This window comes from Trifolium pratense, linkage group LG4 (assembly GCF_020283565.1).
Source record: "Trifolium pratense cultivar HEN17-A07 linkage group LG4, ARS_RC_1.1, whole genome shotgun sequence".
Taxonomy (NCBI): domain Eukaryota; kingdom Viridiplantae; phylum Streptophyta; class Magnoliopsida; order Fabales; family Fabaceae; genus Trifolium; species Trifolium pratense.
In genome coordinates, this window is record NC_060062.1 from 12,527,521 (window position 1) to 12,555,031 (window position 27,511).

The 27,511-nt window shown below is 34.4% G+C and overlaps 4 protein-coding genes across 6 annotated transcripts; 1 reads left to right on the forward strand and 3 right to left on the reverse strand.

The window, feature by feature from the left end:
- Positions 1-1,101: 1,101 nt before the first annotated feature.
- On the reverse strand, positions 1,102-3,896 carry LOC123920677. Its single transcript, XM_045972970.1, has 4 exons — positions 3,705-3,896; positions 3,080-3,325; positions 2,896-3,000; positions 1,102-2,017 (listed from the first exon to the last, which is right to left on the reverse strand). Exons 2-4 carry the CDS (start codon positions 3,273-3,275, stop codon positions 1,281-1,283), a joined length of 1,038 nt encoding a protein of 345 aa, XP_045828926.1. The 5' UTR covers positions 3,276-3,325; positions 3,705-3,896; the 3' UTR covers positions 1,102-1,280.
- Positions 3,897-5,418: 1,522 nt separating this feature from the next.
- LOC123921342 (putative uncharacterized protein DDB_G0294196) lies at positions 5,419-11,154 on the reverse strand. Its single transcript, XM_045973835.1, has 3 exons — positions 10,767-11,154; positions 10,311-10,598; positions 5,419-6,741 (listed from the first exon to the last, which is right to left on the reverse strand). Exons 1-3 carry the CDS (start codon positions 10,905-10,907, stop codon positions 5,617-5,619), a joined length of 1,554 nt encoding a protein of 517 aa, XP_045829791.1. The 5' UTR covers positions 10,908-11,154; the 3' UTR covers positions 5,419-5,616.
- A 5,680-nt stretch (positions 11,155-16,834) lies between these two features.
- Positions 16,835-17,697, forward strand: LOC123881978 (putative gamma-glutamylcyclotransferase At3g02910). The gene has a single exon (XM_045930750.1). It carries the CDS (start codon positions 16,974-16,976, stop codon positions 17,556-17,558), a length of 585 nt encoding a protein of 194 aa, XP_045786706.1. The 5' UTR covers positions 16,835-16,973; the 3' UTR covers positions 17,559-17,697.
- Positions 17,698-20,987: 3,290 nt separating this feature from the next.
- On the reverse strand, positions 20,988-25,364 carry LOC123881664 (chaperone protein DnaJ). Of its 3 annotated transcripts, none has more exons than XM_045930387.1 (7): positions 25,036-25,364; positions 23,745-23,822; positions 23,550-23,625; positions 22,395-22,468; positions 22,215-22,285; positions 21,320-21,363; positions 20,988-21,201 (listed from the first exon to the last, which is right to left on the reverse strand). In XM_045930387.1, the coding sequence occupies exons 1-6, from the start codon at positions 25,066-25,068 to the stop codon at positions 21,321-21,323; spliced, it is 375 nt and encodes a 124-aa protein (XP_045786343.1). In that variant the 5' UTR covers positions 25,069-25,364; the 3' UTR covers positions 20,988-21,201; position 21,320. The 3 variants fall into 3 exon arrangements, with proteins under 3 accessions (XP_045786343.1, XP_045786342.1, XP_045786341.1); XM_045930386.1 differs by having other exon boundaries at positions 20,988-21,229; XM_045930385.1 differs by having other exon boundaries at positions 20,988-21,233.
- Positions 25,365-27,511: the final 2,147 nt, after the last annotated feature.

Genomic DNA, 27,511 nt, shown 5'->3' on the forward strand with positions numbered 1-27,511 from the left:
TTAGTTTATGTCTCAATGAAAAGTGTGTCCGTATATAATTGTTCTTTTCCAATGAATCATCTATTTTTTGTTCCTTTTCTTTTTACTTGTATTCAAACAAAGTCATTCAATAGGAAGAATTATTCAATTAAACAACAACCCTCGGACAATTACATCCATAATATTCCATATATAATGTTTAGATTGAGTTAGAAATTTAAAAAGTGGAATTTTATGATTGAAAATTGACAATTTTTATCTCCATTTATTTTGCTTAAATGATAAATCAACCAGCAATAAAATGATACCCCCTTATATACTCCTTTAAATAGGATACACCTTAGATTAACTCCACAAAAGTTATACTTATTTTAATCTCCATTTAACACTTTCTAACATATCCTTTCCTTTCTAACAAAACTTGGAACAGCAGCTGTCAACAACCAGAACAGCAGAGGAGTGGCAGCAGCCACGGTTTGGACATGTAAAGTGCAACATTGACGCTAGTTTCTATGACGCAGCGGGAGTAACAGGCTGGGGATGGTGTGTACGTGATCATAGAGGACGTTTTATAGTAGCAGGAACCAACATAATGCAAGCAAGACTCAATACTTTGGAGGGAGAAGCCATGACTATCAAAGAAGCAATCGGTGAAATGTTACAAAGAGGCTTTTCTCATGTCATATTTGAGAGTGACTCCAAAATTGTTGTTGATGCTATTTCATCTAGCCAAATAGAAATAACTGAGTTTAGTTTGTTGATTTCTAGCATTAAGTCATCATTATTATCAAATTCCAACTTTGAGGTCAAGTTTGTAAAGCGACAAGCGAATATGGCCGCCCATGCCTTAGCACGAGCGGCATATTCCATGTCTGGTCGCTATATTTTTGAGTCGATTTCTCGTTGTATTGAGAACATTTTGATCAATGATATGAATTAAGTTTTCTCTTGTCAAAAAAATAAATAAATAAAATATCCTTTCCAAGCTCAACACAGGTACATTTTGTTTCATACAAAGGTTAACTGTACTGTGAATAAGATTAGCAAAATGTATAGTAAATTAGGGTGTGGTACGTATATAATCTACTCTAAATAATATTCTACGAAAAGAGAAGAGTAACATTTTCTATTTCATGGAGCAATATGCATTCATCTTGCCATTCAAAAACCCAGCCCTCTCAGGTTCACCATGCCACGCCGCACAAACTTTGAAATTATATCAAACGATCAAAGTTGAGCTAATTACAGTGACAAAATAAAGAATGAGAGAAGACACTGAAAATTAAAAGTATTCACAAACTCTACAAAATATTAGGCAGCTGAGAATCTAATCTCTGCTGCAATTCTTTGACCTTCAGAGAAAGTTCAGATTTTTGCTCCTTGTAACTCTGGAGCAAGTATTCCTTTCCTTCTATCGCCTCTTTCAATTCTCCCACTTGCCTTTTCAGCATCTCAATTCGCTCCTCCTCATCCTTTGTTTTTTCCGGGACGTCCAAATTGATATCCCCGTCAAGATGTCCATTTGGATAGCCATTTCTAGTCTCAGTAGACCAAGCTGTGACTGTAGATGATTTGTCGTGCGGAACATATCCAACACAGTGATCTGCAATTGCTTTCCTTAGCCGTTGGATCTCTCTCTCAGAGTCAAATAAGTCTCTGTTTGCAGCTTCAAGCTGCAATTGCAAATGAGAAGAAAGTCCCACCTGAGCATTGAATGAATTTTGCAATTCGGCCATTTGATCTTGCATCTCTAGTATCATGTCATCTCTTCTCTTCAATTGTTGCCGCAGTTTCTGAATGACTTCCCGCTTACTGAAAATATCAGAACCAGATTCTGATACACATGGTGAATCTGAGCAGTTTGAAAGATGGAATGGCTTTGAAGGCAATTCAAGACGATCAGGGGAGCAAGCCCAGACAACACCATTTTCTTTGCTAAACTCAGCAGGAGGAACAGTCACCAACGGGAGTGCCCCATTGAATTCACTCAACATCTGTTCATTTTGTGGGCATTTTAGTTCCACAGAACCTCCAGTTCCTGTCCATCATCAAGTACATAATCTAAGCCAGACGCAACACATACTAAGAAAAAAGTTTAAACATTTAGGGACTCAATGCCCTGCCCAGTAAAACAGCACCATAATGAAAGTATCGGTTAGGAATTTATGTCACACGAATGTGGACTCAAATCCACAAAACTACAATCAACAATGATTTCTACACACATATATAATTCTAGAATAAGTAAACAAGCTTTTATCAGAGACCAATCTCATACACATTCGAGAATAAGTAAATTCAAGGTGAGCGTAAATGTCTGTGCTATACATATAATTTGCATCACTTTGCTGGTGAACAAGAGATTACATGTGTTGATACCACAATTAAAACATTTTATCTCCACACCTGCAATTATTCTATAAAAATTACCAAGTATCATAGACCTGCTGGGCTAAAAAATTTGATTTTGAATTCTCATCCAACGGATCAAAACATTTTGTTGCATCGATTCCCACCCTAACCTATGAATACAGATAAATAAGTTGATCTGCAAACCACTTCTGATATCGCCAACTCTATGCAAAACTTTTGTATGTATGTGTGCGTGTGTGTGTGTGTTTATTTATTCAAATGTAACAATGAAATTCAACCGGGATGCTAACAATGTTGAACTGGAACCCGAGATAGATAATAAATAATAAGATAAAGAAACAAAACAAATATAGATGAGTGAATAAATGTTTCATAAGCATGATTACACATTGTTGGACCTGGAATAAGGCTGAACTCAACAAGTCTTGGCAAATTAAAGAAGAAAGTTTGCTAATAGATAATGTAGAAATTCTAAATAAGGAGAAATAAAAGTAAAAGAAAAATACTTCAATTGGTGATAAAAAGTTAAAGAACAAATTAGACCTGGATTGCAAGTAAAGCAGCCATGATTATCTTGCATTTGGGAATATCCATTAGGCTGCATAAAGCAATCCGGAGGTTTCCTTACGTTGGCCGATTTTCCATTTCCTGAAATTAGACAAAGAAAAATGATTATTAACAAAATAAAGAAAAGAAATAGATTGATTAACAAATACTCCTCGTCCACCTTTGAGAATGTTAGTTGCTGCATTCTGCTTGGGCGGCGGCCTAGAGTCAATTGCCTGCTTCAACTTGTAACCGAGGCGAATAGACAATGTACTCAAAACAGCACCAGCAGCAATTATAAGCCAGGTAGGTCCTTCCTCTCGACTATGTTTATTCGACTTATGAACCCTAGAAGACCCATTGCTTTGTGGTTTCATTTTTAGGACACAAAATCAACTAAAACAAAAATTGTCCAACCTTGTTCAACCTACACAAACAAACAAATACCAAATTTTCATTATCATTATCATTATCATTACTATTGCCACACATGAAACAAAGATGTTCAAAATTGTTCCAACATTGTTTTTCATACACTTTTAATTAATTTATTTAGTTTTTTTTACTAAAAATAAACAACTATATTCATTTATACAAATTAATAAAGTACATTTATGTAATACAAATTGAACATAGCTGAAAACAAATAAACAAATAGGATGAATCTGCGAACAAAGTTACAAAAAATAAATAACAGTAGAAAGAAAGAGGTTCGATGTTGCACGAAAAAGTGGGAATTAATACTAATAAAAAAATGAAGGTAAAGTAAAGGGAAAATAGAAAGAGAGAAATGGAAAAGTGAGTGCCTGTAGAACGGCGGCGATGGTCTAGGAGTAGACGACGGAGGCGGAGGAGGGGTGGTGGAAAGTGGTGGACGGAGGCATGGTGGTGAAACGGAAAAGGGTTTGTATGATGTGCGGCTAACGGAATGAGTTATGTGTGTGTGTGTGTGTGTTGTGTGGAAACTAACAAACAAACAATAGTGTGATGGGAGTGAGAGAAGGAGAGAGAGAAGGTGATTTTTCACGAAAAGAAATATTTGACTGATAAAAAAGTTAGGAAAATGCTAAACAGTGACTCCGAAGGCAGGCACTAGTTAATGATATAAATATAGAAGTTTTATCTCATAAATTGTGTATTCAATGTTTTAATGATGTGAAAAGTTATTCTCTCTCATCATTAACTTTATCATTTGTTTCATTTTTTAGTATGCTTAACTAATGCCCCAGGGACACTAATTTAGCATGACCCAAAAAGTTATTATGCTTAAATATTCAAGTGGAGATAAAGATTTATATATTTATTTTTATATCAATTAAAGATAAATTAGTTCAAGTGATAAATATGTTTGTTCGCTAAAATTAATCCCCATAAATGTTTGCTATTTTAAAATTGGGGCTAATAATGAACTTAGTTAACTCGATCAAAGTTTGAGATTCGATTCAATAAACTTGATTCATGAATCAAATGAGCTAAACTCAAATTAAGTTCGTTAATTAACTGAGTTAAACTTGAGTTATATATAATTTGATTCGTTTGTTCACGAGTTGGCTCGATTATTTATATAACATTTCAAAAATATTTTCAAATTTATTTATATATTTGATTTTATAACATTTCAATAAAAATTGGTATAAATTTCAATTTATTTATGAATCTAAAATTTATTTATTTTTTATTTTTATGTTATTCGGTTTGAGATATTAAGGAGTCTCACATCGGTTGCGAGATGGTCTGAATGTGTGTTTATAAGTGAGGACAATCCTCATCTTACAAGCCGGTTTTGTTTAATTGAGTTAGGTTCAATTCTCAATTCTAAGATGAGATAATGAGCCGAACCGAGTGTTTGTGAACTCAAATGGGGTCGAATTCGAGCTAGAAAAAGAATAGGGTCTCGAGCTGGACTATTAGTAAACTTTAAATGATGACATGTCTTTGACATATGATGGTGAATTTCAAATTCAAGCCTATAGGATGGAATTCAAGAAAGATTTTCTCATCAAACTTGTGTGGCATGAGTTTTTTCCTAAAATATCTTTTAATTATAGTACGAGCTTAATTTTGTTTTTTCTTTTGTTTTTGTTGCAGGCCTATGCTTCGTGGTGTTTTTGAATACTATTCACAGTAAAATTTACTTTGAAGTCCTACGCTTCTTTAGTTATATTACTCTTTCTCTTCCTCGAGATAGTTTAAAGTAATTTACTTGGAGTTGAAGATGTAATTAAGATGTGTTCAAAGGCAAATTATTTTTCACAGGATAACTACTTTTCAATTTGGCACAATTTGAATATGACCGTTTTGGCTATATTCCTTCTATAGCCATGCCTTATAGATATGATGGGATAAATTTGCCTACAGTTTTGGTTGCACCACCAGTAGTCATAACTTAGATTAGTGTGACAATATTAGTAATCAAGCAACATGAGGTGGCTAATTACAGATCAGGATGGATATAGTTAAAGTGTAGATTATTGATAATTAAAAGTTTCATACGCTTGTTTAAAATATAGATTAAAAAAATAGAAGAAAAAAAAAAGTGAAGGATATAATCAGTAAAAATAGTAGACAATCCTCACAAGTCACAACTCAAGACATTTTTACACACGATGATAAGCTGTAGACACTACATAAACTTTTATTCCATGCATAATAAAATACGCAATGATCGAGTTTTTTAGACAGTAAAGGACATTCCAAGACAGCAGGTTAAGTTGTAGTTCACCCTGACCACCCTCTCTGGGGACCATTCAACCTGTCAAGAATAGAGTTGAAATCTACGGTCTGTCCACTCTCCTCCATCCTTTGGATCACGCTCACCACGTGGTCACCCCTGAATCCCATGCTCACCAATTTCTCAATCAACTCATTGTAAGGATGGTTGCGTGCAAACTGTGACTGGCTAGGATTTCGGACCATGAGATTGGGGTTCTGAAGGGAAGCACCTGTTGGAGGATATCCAGATTGAGCAAAATGAGAGGGTTGAGGTGGTGGATGCTGTGTCCTTCCTCCCTCACCGCCATCATACATCATGTATGCATTCCCAGGAGGAGTGTGGGTCCCGCTAGCTCCATATGCATCACTGGGTTGTGAAGAGAATGAGCCCTTGATTTGCTGGGGTGGAGGTTGCTGTGGAACTGCTCTACCAGTTCCACCATATCCATATTGCATGGAATCAGTACGGCTGGATCCTGGTTGCGGAACCCCTGAATATGGCATTTGCATGGGCATGCTGTTTGGCAGTGTTTCTGTGGGTGATGGATTTGATGTTTGGTTTGGTTGGTATGGAGGATAAACAGCAGGTGAGAGGGGTCTCATTTGAGGTTGCATTGAGGATTGTTGCACCTGCTGAGGCCATGGCTGCTGCTGCTGCTGCTGGTACTGAGAAAATTGTTGCACAGATGTGGGAGGGTTTATTTGAGATGGTGTTGATTGTTGAGCCACCCGGGACATGTCTTGTTGTAGTTGGGGGGTTCGGTATTGTTGATCAGAAGGCATATACTGATTCTGGGGTAGCTGAGACGGTGTAGGTGCAGCCTGCATGTAATAAGCGGGTTGTTGAGTGGGTTGATTCACATTTGGTGGTTGAGCTTGGGGTGGGGGTCCTGCAGGTGGCAGCTGAGGAGCAATTTGATGAGGCAGGGCGAGAGCTAACTGATGGTTGTTCGCATCAGATGCATTATCAGTTTTTTTAGGATCTGTGGTAGAAGGTGTAGATCTGTCCTCATTGGACTGTGAATGGCTTGAGGAAGATGATTCTTTCTGAGCAAGTTGCAGCTTGGCTAATTCTTTCTGAGTCTCAGCTAACTCTTGCTTGTCTCTTAAAATTTGTACTGACCTGTGAACCTACATAAGGAACAACCAAATAATGAGGTTTGAACAAAAAAGCAAAGAAAAACAGATTACTTGAACAGTAAACTATGCACTAAAGGTTGGCAATTGACAACCTTGATAAAACAAAGCATACAGTTAAATAAAATTTATGGATCAAGATAATAGTTGGGAAGGGACAAAAGAAGGCTTCAATTAAAAAAAAAAATCAAGTATGCAGAGGGTACTTTAAATTTTTTTATGGCCTTGACATGTTAAAAGTTATGAATAGACGCCCCATATCAAATGGAGGATAACTTAATAATTAGATATAAAGAAAGAACAATAAAAAGTAGTAAAATCATTCGAAAGGATTTAGATCTAAATGGCCTCTCTGAAAAAACAAGTGATGGACCCTTAGACAACTGAAATTTCACTTGGAAAGAGCACAAATTCAAATGGTCAAATTTGCTAATTGTCACAGGAAGCCTTGTAAAATCAAAGTAGGGGATTGGGTGTACTTAAAGACAGACAACATAGGCAAGTTTCAATGCCCACAACGTTGCAGCTTAAGCCGTCAGCAAGGTTCTATGGACCTTATTTGGTCCTCAAGCAAGTAGGGGCAGTGGCATTCCAACTAAAACTGCCAGAAAGGCCAGGATTCACCTGGTTTTTCATGCCTCTCAGTTGAAGTTGGCAGTGGGAAACATCCTGTTTTTCTCCTAGTAGTTAGGATAGTCAGCTAGATAGTTCTCTGCATAAGTTGTTCAGAAAATATGCCTATATATGTAAAGGCTTATTTGCCTTAGAGGGGGGATTATAGGGGAGTGCATGGATCATGAACCAACTCAAATTTTACCACATTTATGGTGCAATTCAGTTATCACAAACCATTATAGCAAAAACTGGTTTTTCACCAGAGCAGTTTCAATTCGGATTAAAGCCAGTTTAAAGCAATTTAATAAAAGAAAAGAACAAATCAAATTTAAAAACAAAACATAAAAAAAGGAATAAATCAATCCTAATAACATACCAAAAACAGAAGAACGTCGCCTAAAGAAGAAAAAAACTAATCCTAATAAAAGAATATGATTTTGAAAAAAACTAGTTTTAATTTCTTTCACACCAGTAAAGTGAAAGAAGGAATTGGTACAAAGATGCTGATGTGATAAAAAAAAAATAGATTAAAGGAATAAACCAAATCCAACACATAAATGAATAAATCAAATGCGGTTGAAAAGGGAGTATATCAAATGAAACATGTTGAGAGAAGGAGAACGAGGAATTAATCTCCATTCCCCAGTGATGCAACAGTATTGTAACAGAAGTGCTTGTATAGATCTAGAACCCTCAGTAGCTAGCTTAGATCTTAGAGAATTGGTGTAAAAAAGAATGCGAGGTGGGCAAAAGTGAGTTCGAGAACTGGTCGGTGAAAAAAATGAGGTGGGCAAGTGGCTGATATAATGATATTTAAGATCTAGTGCACCGCTTTTTAACCGGTTGTGATAAGTGGGTACCGGTTTTTCACAAAATGGGCTTTGTCAGTTTTTTGACAATCGGTTTCAGTTTTTTTATAGAAGGTCTGGTTTGGCTTTTGAATCGGTTCCAGTGCACCGGTTTTTTTGCACACTTAATTATCTGATTGTTTAGAAACGACTGGAAAGTTCCAGAGAGTGGGGAGTACCTTCCTCTATTTTTTCTCTAATTCAATAAAACTAACGGGACAAATAATTCCCTTTACCTATATTGTGTTCTTTCAAAAGAAACTAACAGGTTTGTATTTTAAATTTTTAATGAAACAACTTATATTTTCATAAACTGGTTCTAAACTAGTTCAGATCTGGTTTTGCTTTGAAGTCCCAAACTCATTGCTTTCTTTGTCTTTCTCAACACACCTCTTTTTTTTTAACCAAATATTTCTCAACACAACTAGCCTTCTGCAGTATCTCAGCATTCACAATTTTCCCCTCACATCTAAATCACTTTCCCTTTTATATTTATATACTCAAACAAAATCTTCATCAACGATCTGAAAGTAACGGCCAAAAAGCAATAAAAACGAAGATCCAGTGTTCTGTTCCTGCATAACTGAGTTTAGATTTTATAACCAGTTTCGTTCCCAAAACCATCGCAAGGCTACATCATACTCAAAGTCAGAGCCTCTCAGGGATGGCTGCGCGAGAGTGAGAATTTTGGTCATGGATTATTCGCAGTTTTTACAAAATGGGTGCCAATTTTATTTTTGTAATGAAATAGATAATGGACCAGTTTTTCTCTAAAACAACTTGTGTATTTAAAATGGTGACATCTAAGGTGAACCATCAAACAAGTGGTTCGCCGGTGTACCACTTATATACACCATTAGATTTATTTTAAAAATAATTAAAGGTTTAGATTAATTAAAAATAACTATGAGAGCATGTGTATCTTTCACACATAATTCCTAGCCTCTCTCTCCCATTCTCATATCTCTGGCATTTGTTCCATAGCAAGTAGAGCTTGAATTTGTCCGTCACCACTATAACCGCTACTCTCTTAAAAGATTCATGGAAAGATATATTAATAGCACCCTTTAATTTCATAAATCTAGCAATGATTTGTAATTAAAAAAAAACAGAGATTTCCATCATGATTTCAATCGGTACGAATAGGAATGGAATAGTCTTTACATCCAAAAGAAAACATGAAAATTCCTATCTCTGCCGCAATTTCACATGTACCCTCTTACTATCCTTGTTATTTTTTCAAACGAGAAAGAAACTGAAAATTACTTGGATGAAAATCATGTTTGTAAAAAATATCGCAAATAATTTTTTTGTCAAATATTCAAATTCTATGTTTGAAGTTTGGGTGAGGGATTCAGAGTTATGGTTTAGATGAGTTTGCGATAAAACAGGAGGAAGAGACAAAGGTAGTTAATTCCAAAAAAAAATAGTGTGACCTAGTGCATAATTCATATGTGAAGTTGTTTAATCTAATGGTTCTCAATGGTTTTACGAAGTGGTCCACCGGTGAGGGATTTGATAGAGCCCTCACCTTTAGAAGCCACCATTTAAAATTGTCCCGCTGGTTTTTCAAAATTGGTCAGAGTGTACCGGTTTATTTGCACACCCCTGTCTCAAACTATGTATTTGTTGACTGAAAATGGAGCTTCACATCCCTTACAATGGTGGAAAACAGAAATCTACACCAAAGTTTCAAGAACTCCTAGACCAGAGCAGTATTGCTCCTAAACCAAACTAGAAAGTTTTCCTCCTAACTCTTTACTCTAACAAACTTTCTAAATGAGTTAAGCAGTATCCTTCCCTCTCTTTTATAACAGAAAGTTCATAAAATTAAGGGAATATCCCTCTTAGAATTAGGAGTTGTGCCTAACTTAACCCTGCAAAACCGGTTATTAAGGTGATGATTATAAACCCGTGTTTAGGTGATCACACACCCGATGTAGGACTCTTAACAATCCCAACTAACTTTTATTCCATTGGCTTCTACTTGTGTGACTTGGGTGCAATGATTGGGCCATCACACATATTTGACCCTAGTATTGTCCTATCAGAAACCATAAAGTATAATAATGCTATTTATGAATTGAAGTTGCAACTTACTTCCTGAACATGCTTTTCAAGAGATTTGAGCTTTGAATCCTGCTCCCCGTGATCACGATTTATATCAGATCTAATTTCTCCAATAGATTTGTCAAGATTATAGCAATATAATTCCAACTGTGATAGCCTTGAACTAATTCCCTCAAGAAATCGCATTAGGTTATCAGTATATTTCTTCATACTCTTATCAACAGTTGCAATCACATCTTGGCTTAAAGAATCTTCAGGTGGATTATAGCCAGTAGCAGGAAAAACTGATGTCCTTGCTACCCTTGATTTTTGAAAATCCTGCCATCAATCAATTTTAGGTATAAAATTTACATGAAACTCGAAATCATCACAATTACACAAAGTATATATACATATATTATTATTATAAGAAACAAGAAAGTATTGAACGATGATAAATTTTATAAACCCTAACCCCTTTTGGTTTTGAGGAGTGAGTGAACGTACCTTGGTTGAATCGGTGTGATTGCCATTGGAATTGGAATCCCTGTTGGAAAAGTCGTCGTAGGAGCAAAGGATGTCATCGGATGCAAAATCGAAGCCTTTGGAACCGGGATTACCGCCGCGACCGGATGATCCAGAAGCCATGGATGGAGGTTGAAGACGAAGAGAATAAAAAGTAGAATTGAGTGATTATATATATAAGGGATTTTGAAAAGAGAGAAAATTTGTGGAGTATAGTGAGTAAAGGGAACGGAATGGAACGAAACGAAAGAGAGATGGGATTATATTTGTTCTTTGTTTTCTCCTTTGCTGTTACGTTGCTTTTCCACAAACCGACTCTATCTTTGCTAGGGATGGCAATTGACTTATACCTATATCAAGTGGGACTCACAATTATTGAAAATTGTTAAATACACCCTTAAATTACAATTATAAGACGTGTATCCAATATCATTTGTTTCATTTATTCCGTTTATTTTGATGACGTGAACGTTGATATCAGTACGTAGCACCTGTCATCCGGACTTCACGTCACAAATACTCATTTGAGTGAATAGTCACGTTATAAAGGGGTATTTGACCGAGATTCATCTTCTTTATAGAGTTTTCTTCGGCTCTGTTTGGTAAAAATAAGCTATAAGCTAGCTTATAGCTGATAGCTGATAGCTGATAAGTTAACTTATAGCCGATAAGCTAGCTTATAGCTGATAACTGATAGCTGGTAGCTTATAGCTGAAAAGCTAGTAGAATAAAATTAAAGTGTTTGACAATTTTAGCTGTTGTAAGTACAAAATGATATAAAAGCACATGGTTAGTTGGTAGTTTTTTTTGTAAGTATTAGTGGGTAGTTATTACATAATTTTAAAAAAATAAATAAAACTAATAAGGGTAAATATGAAATAAAATGATAAAGTTATAAGTTATAAGCTCATACGCTACTTGAAATAACATCTCAAAAAAAGCTATAAGCTAGTTAGAGAAGCTTGTTACCAAACACTTCACATTTTTATCAAACAAGCTTATAAGTTAGTCCAATAAACTATAAGCTAGCTTATTGAACTTATCAAACAATGCCTTCATCACTTTAATGGTCTGTTTGGTAGAAATGATTTAGAGAAGAGATAAATAAAAAAGAGAAAAATAGAGTATAAATAGATGTTTTCTTTTGTTTGATTTAGCAAAAAAAGTAAGAAGAGAGAAAGAAATTTGTGGGACCCATTGTTTTTTACTCTCTCCATTATAGGTAGAGCTGTAAAAAGGGCCTTAAGGGACCGGCCCTTTAAGAGGCGGACCCACTTATTCCTGATTATTAATTTTATTTAAATTTTAAAAACAGTTTTTTTAGGGTGCCGATCGTGGACAGTGCTGATTGAAGAAAAAGAGAATAAGTTCACGACACTAGAAAAATTGTTTAAAATTTAAATAAAATTAATAATCAGAAATAAGTGGGTCCGCCCCTTAAAGGGCCGGCCCCTTAAGACCCTTTTTACAGCTCTAATTATAGGGAATAAAGTGTACCTAATCTAATATTTTCCTGTATTTCCATTATTACCCTTCTTTTTGTCTCCTCGTAAATTGTACTACCACCACATTTTTATGCTTTGGACTTTTAATTAGTTAAAAGACATGACATTTATGTCTTTTAAAAAATAAGTAAATTTTTCTCTCTTCTATTTCTTTCATCTTTCATCTTTCTCTCCAATCAAACAATACATCAAATTTACTCTATTTTTTACTTATTTCTCTCTTCTCTCGTTCTCTCTCACTTATTTCTCTCTTCACAACTTCTCTAATAAACCAAACACGCCATAATGGTGTTTCCTTCTCCATTCTTCTCATTTTCTGCATGATGAGTGGTGGAACGGCTTCTTCAAATTGGCAGAAGGTGAAAGAAACAAAAAGCTATTCTTCTATGAGTGAATCTAAATACCCTAATTTTTTCTTCTATTTTTTTTTTCATTTCATTTTAACCCTTAGACATTTGTTAAAGAATCAAGAGATTTAGACGACTTTAAAATTAATGTGTTCAATGTGTTAATCATTTCAAAAGCTTCATTTCTTAATGAAGTTTTTCGACTTCTTATTTCTTAAACATTTGCCTTTTTTATAATCATACATGTTTGTGTGTGATAACAAATAATTACCAATGTTACTAAAAATTGAAAAAGTTATGTCTTTTGCTAGTAATTTGAAGCTGGAGCTCTTGACCTAACTCAAGGGTTTTTCCGTTGTAACGGAAAGCAAGGTGGGAGAGTTATATTTCCTAGTTGTAATATTAGATATGAATTGTACCATTTTTACCGAAACCTTACTCCCTCACCGTCACCGCCACCATAGATATGGTGGATACAAGGTTTTTATAGAGAAAGAAGAGATCATGTCTCTGTTACAATTGAGGGACATGAGAGTTAATAAGAAAAAGAGAGAAAATATATTATTTTAATCATGCCACTTCGCCCTTCAATAGCCAAATCATCGACTTTAACGGGACAAATTACCTGAAAGGGTAATTTGATAGACGTCTTCCAATTTCAGAGGGCTATTTGACGAAGTTTACAATTTCGAGGGGGAGGAGGGGGGGTATTTGGCATTTTTCTCTTTGAATAAATAAGAAAACATAATTTTCAATACATAATTTCTATCTATAGTACATTTAACATGTGCCCTTATGACCAAGGTTGTCAGAACCAGACTAGACCGGACCGGGAACCAGCAATAAATACGGTTCGGTTTGGCCTGAAAAACGGGCAGCAAACGAACCGGTAAAAAACCGGTCGAACCGGCGAAGAACTGGGTCAAACCGGTGAACCGATTGGTGCAGTTTAGCGGTTCAAGAATTTTCTTTTTAAAAAAATGGATAGAACCGGGCATTGAACCGCAAAACCGGGCTTCTTTTTATAATTTTTTTTACTACTATACTTGCACTAGAAAACATTCATCTCATTATTAAATGAGAGAACACTTAACCCCACAAGCATTTACAAACACTTTGCTTTGTACATATCAACAACACCTTACCCAATTTATTTATAGTGAAGCTACCTCACAAATTTTTGTAAAACTAGCAATGTAGGAGTAATAGTGTAGTGCAAATGCAATCTCTCCATATTAGACAAACATCATACATACAAACCTCATACTTCTTTTTTTTTTAGAAAAAACAAACCTTTTGTCACATTAAGAAGTGATCTTTTGTTAAAATATTTTTTTTAGCCTCACTTTTTTATATTTCTATTTCCCTTTTGCTTTTTTCTTTTTTCTTTTTTTTAATAGTTTTGATATTTTGCATATAATTTTAATAGTCAATAAATATTATATTATATGTTTTGTATGATTATAATTTTAATAGTCAATGAATATTTTTTAGAACTTAGTTTATTATGTAATTTTTAATTTGGTTTGAATTAGAAATTTATGTCTAATGTACTAAAGTTTTTATTTTATATTGACGTTATGACATTTATCTTTTTAATGTGTGAAACTATGGAATATTGAGTAATTATTATATATTTTTATTTATATAATAATTAAAAAATATATATATATATTTAATTAAAAACGGTTTGACCAGGTTGAACCTCGGTCTGACCAATTGAACCTTGAACTGGTAAGCTCACCAGTTCGATGACTGGTCCGGTTCTGACAACCTTGCTTATGACACATATTAACATTTTTCCTCAAATAATACCTGTGAAGAGTAGCGTAAAGACCTATGAATAGAGGTATTTGCGGTTCGATCTTGAGGCAAAAACTTATACGATTCAAATGTAAAATTACTCGAATTTTGGTTCAACTTTGAATGACTAATTTAAAAAATTCGACTCGCTCTTAAGTAGGTCTATGACTCTTGTAATATCTCAAATTATTCAAGTCTTTATTAAATGTTTGCCATATTTGGTCTCTATGTTGACATTTATTTTTTGACACCATTAAATGTGTTGATATGAAGTGTTAGATGTCATGTGGACAATTACATCACACAATTCAAGTGTCACTTAGTCGATGATTAATTTAAAATTGTGACTACTTAATAAAAACAATTGATAAAGACTATGATCAGTTTGACGTTAAGTTGAAATTTTCAGAAACTATTTTGATAGAAAGTGGATAAAGACATAGACTTATTTGACAGTAATAACAATATATAGAGACAAATACTAATTTGAGATATTAAAAGAGTCGGTGACCTATTTGAGAGCGAGTTTCAGAAACATAGACCAATTTGGTGGTTTACTCTATAATAAGTTTTATAAACATGTGTAAAGTCAATCATTGAAAATTAAAATGTTTAACTTTATTTTTTTGGTCAAATAACCAAGTAGTTAGAAATTTCACCTTAAATGTGAATAAACCGAGTGTCCGGAGTTCAAATCTCAACTCCTGCATATATAATATAACATCCCTATCAACTGTGGTAAACCATGATGACAAAATGTTTAACTTTCAAATAAATAAATTTTGTAAATGAAATTATTAAAATTGTCTTATATATAGTTAAACCCTTTATTATAAAAGTTTGGTTCTTTTGTTTTTTTTGTTGTTACATTTTGGTTCTTTTACTTTAAAATCAATTAATTTGATCACTTAACTTATGAAAATATACGACAACAGTTGTCATTGAATATGTAAGGCGGCGATGTTAATATGATCTTTAAATGTATAAAAATTACAAATACGTCTCTAGTACCTCTTAATTATAAGTTTGTTGAGTCTTGAGGTTCAAGTTTGGGAGAAGTACTGCTCGGCACTTGAGGATGAGTCTTACCTTATGTTTGGATGCCAAAGAGATAGTGAAGAAAGAAATAAGAGAGAAGAGAGATAGAAGAGAAATTGGATAGAAATTTTATATGGTTTGGATGAATAGAAAAGTGAGAAGAGAGAAATTAATAAAAATGAGAAAATAACAAATTTATCCTTTTCTACAAGAAAATAAATTAGTTCAATGAGGGTATTGTTGTAAAATTGTTTATTTCACTTCTTGTCACACAAATCTCTCATAATATGGAGAGATTTATTTTTGGCGGTTATTAATCATTATATTTCTCTCTTTCCTTATTTCTCTCCTCATCCAAACCATAAAAATAGCTAATTTCTTTTCTATCTCTCTCTTTCTTATTTCTCTCTTTAGTAAATCTACCTAAACAAACACAGTCAAACGTGATTCATTACTTTATTTTAATTAAAAAGTCTATAATGTGATTCATTACTTCATTCACCTCCTGTCATACTTAGACCTAGAATTCTATCTAGCTAATTGCATACCCGTCAAATCCATGCAGGAAAAATTATTGTTATAACAATAAATCAACTTAGCAATACTTAATAGTGATGTACAGATGTGAATGCGATATCTTGAACCTTTTGTAACGATGTTATCAGTAATAATTTCATATTTTATAGTTTTTTTCTCTGCTGCATAATGTCTTTGAAAGAGTATTTTTATAAAAAGTAATTGAAAAAATTAAATTATTATTACTTGGTATTCGGCTCTAAGACCGACTAATCCAAGAAGACCAATCCCACCGCCCACTTGTCGAGGTCCCATTTAAAGCCAGAGTTTTTTGCTCTGTATGGACTTAGCCCACCGAAATTGGCACTAGGGGAATCAAACCTGAGACCTTGAGAGGAGCATAGTCTAAGGACCCAAGTCAACACTACTAGCCCAACCCCCAAATGGATTTTTCAGGTTTTGTTTTAAAGCTGTTCACATGAGTGTAACAAAAAAAAATTACTATCCCTCACTAAATCACCAAATAACTTTTTATTTACATACAAGTTGTTAAAATAACAAAATAAATTTTTATCAACAACATCATAATACGAGATAAAATTTATTTAATATCTTAAAATTATATAGTGTTATTTTGTATAAATTAATCGATGAAAACTATAAAATAAAAATATTTTCTTTGATATTTTTTTATAAGAAACTTTTTATTTTTACATATTCATTAAATAATCCATGTATCTGAATCATTTTTATATAGATTAATCGAATAATCTTGAGAGGTGAATATTTTTGAATAGGAACTACTATAATTAAAAAGATAGGAAAATAGTACATTCTCTCATAAAAAAGCTGTACAAAATCGCTTATTAAAAGGGGCATACATTCTCTCTCTTACCCAAAAATCCAAACCCACAAATAATTTAACCAAACAAAGAGCTTCTTCTTCTTCTTCTTCCTCTGAATCAATCAATCCTCAAAAAATGGTAGCGGACAAAAACCTCTCCGTTACCATCAACGGGGGTGAATCCAAACAATCCACCACCACCACCGCCGCTATAATATTCACCTACGGAACATTAAAGAGAAACTTCTCCAATCACCCCCTTCTCCAAGACCTAATCAAAACAAACGACGCATCATTCATCGGAACATACCGCACCGTTCAAAATTACCCTCTCGTATGTGGTCCATACCGTGTCCCATTCCTTCTCAACATTCCAGGGTCGGGTCAACCCGTTTACGGAGAACTCTACTCCGTTTCATCATTCGGACTTTCTCGAATGGATGAACTTGAAGGAACCGCGAAAAATCACTACGAAAGGCTTCCTATTAAGGTCGTTCGTGCCGAGGAAGACGAAGACGGGAGAGAAACGGAAGAAGTAACGGTAACGGCTGCTGAAGCGTATTTTGCGCATGGTAATTATGCGATGGAGATGTGGAAAAAGAATGGAAAACGTGGGTTGAAGTGTTATACAGAGAAAGAAACTATTGGGTATGTTAAACGTAAAGATAGGCCTCAACATTTGACTTTTCTTGATCAAATTCAATTGTTTCTTTCTGATTGATTCAATTTAATTTTCTATTATTATTATTATTTGTTTATCTATGTTTTTTAATTTTGATGAATCTAGAAGATTTTATGAGGATCTGTGTCTTTTGTTTTGTTTGTACAAACAATGTCAAGTGAAACTACCCTTTTTCTTATGGCTGCTGCAGTTTTTTCTTGATCAAACTTAGAGATGAATTTATTTAATAATTAAAGAGTTTGTGTGGGGGTTTAATTTAATTAATTGAGGGGTTTAGATTGTCTAAAGTCACATTTCTTGCGTTTAAGCAAAATTTTAGGATATTTTTATTTTTACAATATAGTACATTACTAATTTACACATATATACAATAATTTATCTTACTTAATCCTCAAATATTTAGGAAAAATGCTTTACTGAGATTGATCGGGAAGCTAATTATATTATAATTATACACAACAAAAAAATTTCGATTTAAGCTTTTAAATTTAAAATGATTTTGTTTTGATTTCTAGAGAATTTAAAAAAAAAATCTGAAAAACCTATTAAAATTAGTTTTTCATTTTTCAAGTTAAAAACAATTTTTTTAACAAAATAATATTTTAAAAATTCTATTGCAAACATTATTAAAATAATAAGAATAATTTGTTTTAAAAACATCTCAAACAAAGGCACTCGGATTTTTTTCAACAATTGTCTACACAAATTTGGCTTATTATTTTGGATTCTCTATGTGGTTGTGGTAATAATTACTTGAGGTTCAGAGGCATATCTTTCTCAAGTATGTTTTTTCTAACACGATTAAGTGCTATGTCAATTGAAGGTGAGAAAAATATAAGGAGAGTTTTTAATTGTGTAATTAAAAGTATTTTTCGTGAAAATAATTTAACATGTTAGATTTTAAGGCACGAAGTATGTAAGAGACTAAAGATAAAGAGCAAAAAGAGAGACACAGAGAATTGTGATTGGTTCACTATGAATGGTAGTTACGTCCAAACCTTCAACGTAGAGGATTTCCACCATAACCAAACTTATATAACTGATGAGAAATATATAAGTGAGAGGATCATAAACCTAATGGCTTAAGATTTTGGGTGAAAGTGTGCTGTCAAAGTCACTTGTGTGTTTATTCAATGCTCAATGAGAGGATCATAAACCTAATGGCTTAAGATTTTGGGTGAAAGTGTGCTGTCAAAGTCACTTGTGTGTTTATTCAATGCTCAATATATGTATTGATCCAACCTAGTGCGGTTCCTCCATCACGGCCCAACAATAACATACTAAAGTATCTATTGTCAACTATTAACTTACTTTATATGATGCTATTAGGCTCTTGATAATACTTGGATTATTCTCCGCTAATATGGTGATTATTCAATGTTGAGTCATTTTGATTTTGGACTTCACGGCATTTTAATGTAAAGAGCTAGCTTAGGTGATAACTAGTGTTAAGACAGACCACAAGAGCCACATTTGAAAAAGTTTAAGAGCTTCATATATGATAACGAGAGTCAAGACATCAGTCTTCATACAATCGAGAATTACAATTAGTCAAAATCATAGTCAAAGCTTCGCGCGCTGACAATAAAAAAGAATATTTTGTCACTGAAGGATAAGACAGCTGGCGTCTCATGTGCAGGATTGTACTATTATAGTATTATCCAAATGAGACAATATATTTTATTCTTTAGGCTATCATTAATATTATTCAATGGGGGTTGGCCTATGATCCAATGTCGATGCCTATTTAAAGAGTATCAAAAACCCTTGTTCAGTGGAGCAATACAGTAGAAGGAAGAAAGGAGCTGCATGCATGTGGTTGTGCCGTCACCCCAACATCTCAAGCGAATTCCTGCTACAATTCTGATAACCAGAGGCACGACGCTTCTGAACTTGGTGGTTGAAAGATCATTTATTGGTTGGTGTGCTTCTTAGGTTTACATCTCTTACTCTTTTATGACAAATCTATGAGTCTGATTGTATCTGTTGTTAAGCCCACCATGAGATAAAACTCTTGTTGAAATAATGTGAAGTTCAATAAAAGTCTAATATTATTTATGTGATATGATTATATATTTTTATGCATCTTTAGTTCTTTTGATTTAATGATATATGTTTGTATCTAGGAGTGATCAACTTAAGCCCCAACACAAGTTTATTATTATGAGAGGTTGTGTATATTTTAAAAAGAGTTCAAACTTAGCAATGCGGTGTTTCCTATGAGATAATAGACCGATATTATGAGACATCTAGTAATAAATGAAATTAATGAACTAATATGGTCAAATATAGTATGAACACATACATCTTACTTAATGACTTAGACATAAGCTTTAAGGCCACATGGTGAAAAATGAAGCAAGCTAATTTGAACTGGAACGAATTAAGACAACCTAGAATATGCATAACTTATCCGTCGTTTTATACTCTAACGTTGTAGATATATACCACAAGGTATAACTTTACTCACAAATGTCATGATACCACTTATCAATCACAAGCATCAGACCCTAGTTGAATGAATCATTTTTTCCAACGCATTTCCAACTTATATTTTCCAAAGCTTTTTGCAATTAATTTTCATTTTACCTTTTTGCTCGTAAGCTAAGAACTATTTGTATGTTAATCGGAATGAAGTTCCCTTAAACAATTCATATCGATACAATACTCTTTCTTATCATTTGTTATGACTTTGACTGTGTATACTCACACATATGTTGAAGGCAACATCAACCCAACAAATACCTAGATTTTTACTAGCACTAAATCATCCACTATCTAACTGACTACTATTGTACTCTGAATGTATCAACCAGAAGATTTGATTTTTGAGGCGTTGTCCACTAGACATAGTGAATTTATGTTACTTCTTTAGACGAAATTGTGCTCTGTTTCTTTGGTTCGACCAGACAAATTGATTTTACTAATAAAAGTAAACTCAAAATTCACTTCTAATGCTATTCAACATGGTTTGAATATATTCTACACATTGTAACACACATTCGAAAATAATTTTTTTTCTTTTTAAATACTTTGCTATCATCAAAACTAAAATTAAAGTTCATTGTTCATCAAATGAACTTGGTTCAAACAGTAATTCATTTAATAATTGATTCACAATCTGCGTAAACTTGATTAATGTTACATGATAAATGCGTATAAATGAAAATTTAAATGTGGAGAAGTGAAAATTTTAGGTATGGACTCAATTCCCGTGCATATCAATGTTTTTGCAACTACTAACTAAGTTGTACTTTTGAAACTAGTAATCCCTAACTTTATTAAGGCTAAAAAATAAAAATAACTTTGTTAATAAGAGAGCGAAGAAATGTGAGTTTTGTACTCGGCCTACTCCAATTATTGAGATGACTTACTGCAATTATTAAGGGAGTGTGATCATTGAGATCAAATACACAAGTAAAAGGTGCATATTACCTACAAAGTCAACAAAACCAAGGAAAGATGATGCACAAAAGAAGCTTGAAATCCTTAATTACATAAAAGTTTCTTAATGCACCATTCCATAAGTATATTTTAGTTGCTAAACTAAAACTATACACAAGCAATAGTAATGTATGCTGCATATGTATGTCACAATGATTCAAGTAGACCGGGCCCCTTTATCATTGGATACTAAACTATCGAGGTTTCAAATCCGCAGCAAAACTGGGTATTCATAACTCTGCTCGTCAAAACTGAGATCAGTATGCCTGTCTGAAATGTTTTTCAGTTAAATTTAAAATGACATATAACAGGAGTAGTAGTGATCAAAATAAACTGACACAGAGCCAGGGACAAACCTTATTTATCTGGTCGTTCAAAACCTTCAATCAATTGTGGTGACCTGCGCGCAAAATAAAAATTTAGATTAGGTAGGGTTAGAGTTAAATAAAAAATCAAATAACCGATGTCAGATACAGTGCGGTTCAATTTACGGTAATAGATATTTAGTTGCAGTTGCGGGGCTAAAGAAAGGTAATCAAATGATCCATGAACTAACAGCATATACAGAAAGTAATCTCAATGTAATGACGTTTCCAAGGCATCATTAATAAATCATGAACAAGTGTTTTGGGTTTAGTAGGTTAGGAAATAAAGGAATTATAAGAGTCAACATAGATCAGGGAAAGATCGCAACTAGAAAAAACAGATGTTGCGGTTCTAAAGTGTCAAACCTAAGGCTAAGATATAATTGCCGTGGTTCAAAACATGTAGACTCAATTCTATATTAATTAAAATCCTGATATAAACTTGACAATGTGTAATGTTATTTTCATGTGACTAAAAACTGGCGTTTTTGCTTAAGGAGTTTGATATTGGTGTTTCAGCTCGATCATGAAACTTATAATCCAGCATATGATCTCAAACCACCTTGTACATTAGAGCTGTTCAAGGTGAATTACTAATTTATGTAGAACTATTATTTTATAGTTGACATTTGTGTAACCTTTCCGGATTAAGAGTATCAAAATTTTCACTGACTTCGGAATTTTGGGCTTGAGAATAAATATAGAGTTCACCTGGTTGCATGGAAAAAAACAACTACACAGTTGTCTGTCATGCAAACGGGTAACAAGTTGCGCCGCTAACCCTAGTAAGATTGCGTTAAAGACTCATGGCTGGTGAATTCCACCTCTACTGTAAAATAGGAGACAATTGAAAGACATAGAATGAAGAAAAATTTAAAGCAAATACCATCTGTCTTCGTGGCTTATACCAAGTCCATTGCAAGTCAGAATCATTCCTTTAAATCTGGCAAGATATTCCTGTATAGCAACGTGACACGTCCACAACAGAAGTTATACTACTAGGAGATACAGCGAAACAATCACCGATTCTTTTTAAAGTAATAATACAAGTTTTTTACTTCAATACCTGCAAGCTATACTTCTCAATTTCACATGATCCAGTTAAATCATAGTCTAAACGCTTGGCAGGATCGATCAGTACTACAAAATAACAAAGAAAGACTATTGTAAGCAAATGTTCACCACAACTATCGTTAACAACTAGCTGCTTGCTGTTTTCTAAACCATAACCAATGCAGCCACACATCTTGTTCAAATTATGTGGTGCTAAAGAGATTCTGGTGCTGCAGATTAAATTTAATCAATTAAGTATCACTTAAAGACCTATTTATTAAGTTTAACCAGCAGATAGAACCAGTGCCCAGCACGGCAGCGCAATAAGGAGAGCAGGACAAAATTCTCTGAAAGACTGACACGTGACATGCGGCTTGTAAGGCTAAAATGGTAAATATATAGGGAATTTGTTTCTTACAGGGGAAAATTTATATAATTTAATGAGGTTGAGCACGGGCTTTACGTCATTGTTCGAACGAGAAATTAGAAATTTGTAGCCGACACGTAACACCTCAGGAACTTATTTAATATAGTAAATAGAATTAATTTCCACTACAGGACAAATCATCAATGTCGGGTTTCCTAGTAATGCTCAACTTTGAAAGTCCTATAAAATGAAGCACTCGTCTAAATGGCTTTTACCCAAAGTTAAATAGTTGATAGCTGATTTATATCAATGTATTAAAACTAAGCTCAGTATCTTATCTTAATGTCAAATAGAACGGAAATGTATACTAATATACTATGTTATATTATGGTGGTTTTTAAGCTGTTACGAGTTTAAGTTTTGTTATCACCGTGTTCATGTGTGTGAGATTTCCATCTTTGGTTCATCTAAACTTACAGGTTACTATTAGTTAGACAATATAGTAGAAAGTATGAACTGAAAGTCGAAAAACTAGACAAGAAAGGTTAATCTTCATATCAAACTCAATGAAGAACCACAGTCTTTGTTCCTATGACTACTACTTATCCTTTTAATCTAACCATTTGTATATTGTGATTGTGTTGAAGATAGCAAGAGTTTTCCATTTTCAAGAACCACAATAAATAACGATATGGATGATCGGCAAAGCAAGAATAATTGAAGTTTTCTAAATAATAGGCTTACAAGCAAAATTTAAAGCTATGATAATGAAAACTTTTTAGCATTGCACAGAAGAATTACCATTGTAAGCTTCATTTATCTCTTGAAATTTTGCAGTAACGGCACTATCATCTTTGTGTTTGTCAGGATGCCATTTCTATCAATGGAGTAGAATCACAAGTAGTAAGTCAAACTTGTATATAATTTTCTACTTCATGGTTTAAAAAACTGTGGAACGGATAGCATGAGCTATAGAGAAAAGGGTAGGTTACCAACCAGGGCGAGTCTTCGGTAATTTAATCTGATATCTTCATCTGTTGCATCATAACTAATCTCCAGCACTTTGTAATAATCCTTGAAATAAGTAAAACCGATCCATCAATAACACATTAAAATAACAGTAAGAGTCACAAACATCTCTTCATCGGGGAACATTTCTAATAAACCCAGAAATCAAGATATTGTGAGATACAGACAGTGGCGGAGCCAAAAAAATTATAAAACCTGTGCAAAATATCAGTTTTAAACAAAAATCTCAGTTTTGCACTGAAAAATCTCAGTTTAGAACAAAAAAATCTCAGTTTTGCTCTAAACTAACCCCTAAAAATCTCAGTTTTCCCTAAACTAACCCCTAAAATACCAAATTTTTTCACCAGAGCCTTGGCAAGTGCTCGGGCGGCGGATCCGCCACTGGATACAAACATCAACAGGAAAGTTGCACACACATTTTTAGTTTTATAAAAGCAAAGAAAACCCAATAATCTCCAGTTTCCATCCGAAAAAATTGTGTCTGAAAGTGCTCCATATGAATATGAATGACAAGATCATCAAATTAATATTTATGAAACTATATGATTCAATCAATAAATGAACCAGCTTCCACTTCGCTTCCTCATATGAATTGTCGAATCCCCAATAACAATCTGCCAGAAGCCTATAATATTACTCACAATACACTTGACTCATTTTAAATTTTAATAACGGTGGGACTAATTCTTAGTATTTGAGTTGGACCTAACCCAGCCTTATAAAACCGACTTTTAAGTAAGAATTGCCTCTACTTATAAACTCATATCCAGGCCATCTCACATCCAATGTGAGACTCTTAACACACCCCCTCACGCCCAACCAACACTATTGGGCTTGGTGTGTGGATATAAATGTTGGGTGACCCGATATCAGAAACAGGTGAACCAACGGATTTTGGAGAAGGCTATGATATCATCTTAGAATTTTAGGGTGGGCCTAACTCAACGTGATAAACGCCTAAACTTATAAACTCATGGTCAAACCATCTCACATCTTATGTGAGATTCTTAACACTAATGTCCATTTTACAGTTGTCCTATATAGGATTTGAACTCTGTCCCTTGAAGTTGAAACTTCATGGACCTCCCAACTCCAAACTATGTAGAACAGACACTTTGGATTAAATATATGTTTGGTGTCCGACATCAATACGACACCAACACATATTGTTAAATTCAATCACTAAAAAAAAGTGAAATTTCAATCATATAATATATCAAACATAAATGGATAGAATTTACAAAAAACAATGTCCTACCGTGGGTTTGGTGGTGTTGTCAGCAGCAGCCATATGGTAGTGAAATAGGGTGGATATACAAAGAAGTTTCTTTTACATGATGATTCATGAGGATCAAACACAAACCTTGGACATAAAAACTATAAGATGTGTCTCAATCTAAAAAAAAAAACAAGTAGAGAATATGGTTGAATTGAAAGACAAGTAGTAGTTGTGGATGGGAGAGACAAAAAAAAGATTGAGACAGACAGAATTTAGGATTTTTGTGGTGAAAGAGAAAACAAGAGGGCGTTCCTGTACCACAATTTGGATGCGCTACCTTTTGTTCACAATGGTAAAATCTCCCAAGGAGGAAGAAACAAAGGGAAATGAAATGGATTTTTTATTATCCAATACTATATATTTAAGAAAATAACAACTTGCAACAAAAAAAATATCAATGTTAAATTTATTAATTCTTTTAATAAAAATGAAAATAACTTTTTTATAAATAAATGGAAATAATTATAATATACTATTAATTATTCATAGTCGATGTGTGACTTATTCGCTCACAATTAAAACCTAACACTTAAAACTTAAAGGTTAACGCCAAAAAGAAATTAGGTATCAATATTTACGGTCAAAATAAACTTTAAAATCTTTTTAACATAGTGAGATTGATTTAAAGAAATCCTCTTTTCTGAATTAAGAATCTTATTAACTAGGATTATTCGCTCCATCCACAATATGAATATTTGAACTAAATATGAGTAAATTGTCTACAATAGAGACATATGATAGTGTAAATCATTTTCTAATTTATAGCAAATACATTTGTTGTTTTCATTCACTTTAAACTCATCCAACATCATTAAATTTTCAAACTTTTCATGTTATGTCTTATTAGATTCTAGAGAATGTATCTCATCTTTTATGGTCTCTTGCCATGAGTCAGCATACAAGGAAGACAACACTTCTTGAAGGCTAGATAGATTCTCTTCTAATGTACAAATCATGTAATCAGGTTCATACCATTTAGCAAATCTTGCTTTCTCACCTCTTTCAGGATCCGTTACATCTTGTTCGATGTTCTCATCACTAATTTTGATCACTGGAATGCGATCAGTTACAATACCCCCACTAGTGCCCCCAATGTTTCTCAATTTAAAGGAAAAATTCTTTTCCTTTATTTAGGCCTTCCTATTGGGCGTGATTCGAGGCGCTTAGGTTTTTGGGAACCTGTTTTGGATCGTTTAAAGAATCGTTTAGCGGGATGGAGGAGTCGTTTTCTCTCTTTTGGTGGTCGTCTAGTTCTGCTTAAATCTGTGTTGACCTCTCTGCCTGTCTATGCTCTTTCCTTCTTTAAGGCTCCCTCAGGTACTATCTCTTCTATTGAATCTATTTTGATTAAATTTTTTTTGGGGGGGGGGGGGGGGAAGTGAGGACTTTAGGAAAATATCTTGGATTAGCTGGAAAACTATATGCTTACGTAAGGAGTATGGGGGTTTGGGGGTGAGGCAGCTGAGAGAGTTTAATCTTGCCCTGTTAGGCAAATGGTGTTGGAGGATGCTAGTGGATCGAGAGGGTTTGTGGTTTCGAGTGTTGGCAGACCGTTATGGAGTTGAGCGAGGTAGGCTGTGTGAGGGTGGAGCGCGTGGGTCTACATGGTGGAGGGAGATGGCGCGTATTCGGGATGGCGGAGGAGAGCTAGGGGGAGGGTAGTTCAGAGAGCATGTTTCGAGAAAGGTGGGGGATGGGTCCGACACTTTTTTCTGGACCGATCCCTGGGTGGATGGAATCTCGTTGCGGGAGCGGTTTGGACGGTTGTTTGACTTGGCAGAAAACAAATCGGCTTTAGTGGCTGAGATGTTTATGCAGGGTTGGGGGATTGGAGGAGCGGCGTGGGTGTGGCGGCGTCAGTTGAGGGCGTGGGAGGAGGAGTTGCTGGGGGAGTGTCAGTCTTTACTTCTTACCCTCTTTTTGCAGGACCATGTTCCAGATAGGTGGAAGTGGCAGTCTGACCTGGATGACGTTTATACTGTTCGGGGTGCATATCAGCTGTTGACGACACAGGATGCAGTTACTTTGGATGATGCGTCAGGTCTTATTTGGCATCGTCAGGTTCCTTTGAAGGTTTCCATCTGCGCCTGACGACTCTTGCGGGACAGGTTACCTACCAAAGCAAACTTGGTTACTCGAGGGATTTTATCTGAGGCGGCCCATCATTGTGTTTCTGGATGCGGAGAGGTTGAGACGGCTCAGCACCTGTTCCTTTCTTGCAGTACCTTTGGTGTTCTTTGGTCTCTTGTTAGCTCTTGGATTGGCTCTTCTTTGGTGACAGCTCAGACTATTCCTGATCATTTTGTTTAGTTTACATACTCAGCAGGTGGTCTTCGAGCACGACGTTCTTTCATGCAGCTTATATGGCTGACTTGTGTGTGGGTTATGTGGACCGAAAGAAATTACAGATTATTCAGAGGCTCAGCAAACACAGTGCATCATATGTTAGACAAGA